At 68.9% G+C, this 1587-nt stretch overlaps 1 protein-coding gene across 1 annotated transcript; it reads right to left on the reverse strand.

Moving 5' to 3' along the window:
- Positions 1-334: 334 nt before the first annotated feature.
- On the reverse strand, positions 335-1047 carry EMIHUDRAFT_460756 (hypothetical protein; the record flags this gene model as incomplete). Its single annotated transcript, XM_005777631.1, has 2 exons — positions 888-1047; positions 335-813 (listed from the first exon to the last, which is right to left on the reverse strand). Coding segments are annotated over exons 1-2 (624 nt in total), but the record flags the coding sequence as incomplete, so codon positions are not given.
- Positions 1048-1587: the final 540 nt, after the last annotated feature.

Below are 1587 nucleotides of genomic sequence, written 5' to 3' on the forward strand. Positions count from 1 at the left end.
CGGGGGGGAAAGATTGGTCGTACAAAAAGGAGACAAGATTCATGGAGAGAGGAAAAATTGGCTTGGCAAGGTCCGGCAAGACCACCCCGGAGGGGGGTATTAATCGGCACGTAGACCCCACACTAATACCGTAAAAATATAAGTTAGAGGGCATGTGGTTACCTTGACGGGGGGCAATCCACGCCCGGAGATGTTCGCGGGGGAAAGCCCCAAAAACGCAGGGCGGGGTTATTATTAAACAAAGCGCCCGGCTAGGGATGGGTCGGCGGCGGGCAGGGGGCGTGGCCCATTTGGAAGCCTCCCCAAGCTGCTGGGCGCGCTGCGGGCCTCGGACCGCGGCGTGTGGGGGGGCGCCTGGAAGATGTCAAAGCCGCTGCCGAGATCCTTCGTCTCCTTCTCCGCATCCTCGCCCCGCCGTGTGCCCGTGACGCTCGCCAGCACCGCCCCATCCGAGGCCGCGGCGGCACACGCGTACCCGTCCGCAGTCGCCACACGCGCGCGCTTGGCGGCGACGCCCCCGCCGCTTGCGCCCGATCCGCTGCCGACCGCGTCACCGCCGCCGGGGCTTGCGGCGGGCGCTGGGCGCTTTCGGCTTGCGTCTGCGGCGACCTCGGGAAGAGGTGGCATCATCGGCATCGGACTGCGCGTGACTGCAGTGGTCGCTGGCCGAGGAGCGGATTCAGCCGCGCTGCCGCTGCCGCCAGCCGCGCATTGCGCTGTACTGCTGAGGGACTTTATGCCCTCCTTGATGCGGGCCGGGCCGAACACCTCCTTGAAGAGCTTGAAGAGCTCGCCCTTTTGGAGCTGCCCCGCCTGAGTGTGGCGGCGCGGGCAGGCTGGCGCGGGAGTGTAGGCGGTGGGCCCACAGGGTCGGTCGCGAAACGCACTTGGTAACTCTGCATGGCGGTGCTCATTCTTGCGACGACGGCCTGGTCGAGCTGGAGCGTCGGATCCTCGAGGAGCTTGCGGTAGAGATCATCAAAGTTGATGCGCAAGCCTGCCCGCTGGGCTGCACTGGCCGCAGCACTACTCATGGGTGGCCTTGCTCAGCAACAGCAAAGGCAAAGAATACTGTCCCGTTTTGCTGTTCACAGCTAGGGACGGCCTCTGCCGAGAAGTCAAATCACCCCCACCACCACAGGCAAACCTTCGGCTCCCGCTCAGAGGCTCGCCGCGCCCGTGCTGCGCGCCGAGGCGGCGCCGAGGCCGGCGCCTTGCACCCGGCCCGCGGCCGGCACCGCCTCGCCCCACAACTGACCGCCCTGCGGCCCCTGCGCAGGCGTACCACAGCGTCGCTCAAAAAGCGACGCCGGGTGTGGGCTGCTCCCTTGACCCGTCACCCGCCGCGGCCCGTGCGGCGCGCCGAGGCGGCGCCGAGGCCGGCGCCTTGCACCCGGCCCGCGGCCGGCACCGCCTCGCCCCACAACTGACCGCCCTGCGGCCCCTGCGCAGGCGTGCCACAGCGTCGCTCAAAAAGCGACGCCGGGTGTGGTCTGCTCCCTTGACCCGTCACCCGCCGCGCCCTCGCCCGGCCGCCTCACCGCTCACGGAGGCCGCCGCCGCCGCGCGTCCCGCGCCGCCACGCAT

This window comes from Emiliania huxleyi (assembly GCF_000372725.1).
Source record: "Emiliania huxleyi CCMP1516 unplaced genomic scaffold EMIHUscaffold_2594, whole genome shotgun sequence".
In the NCBI taxonomy this organism is placed as follows: Eukaryota; Haptophyta; order Isochrysidales; family Noelaerhabdaceae; genus Emiliania; species Emiliania huxleyi.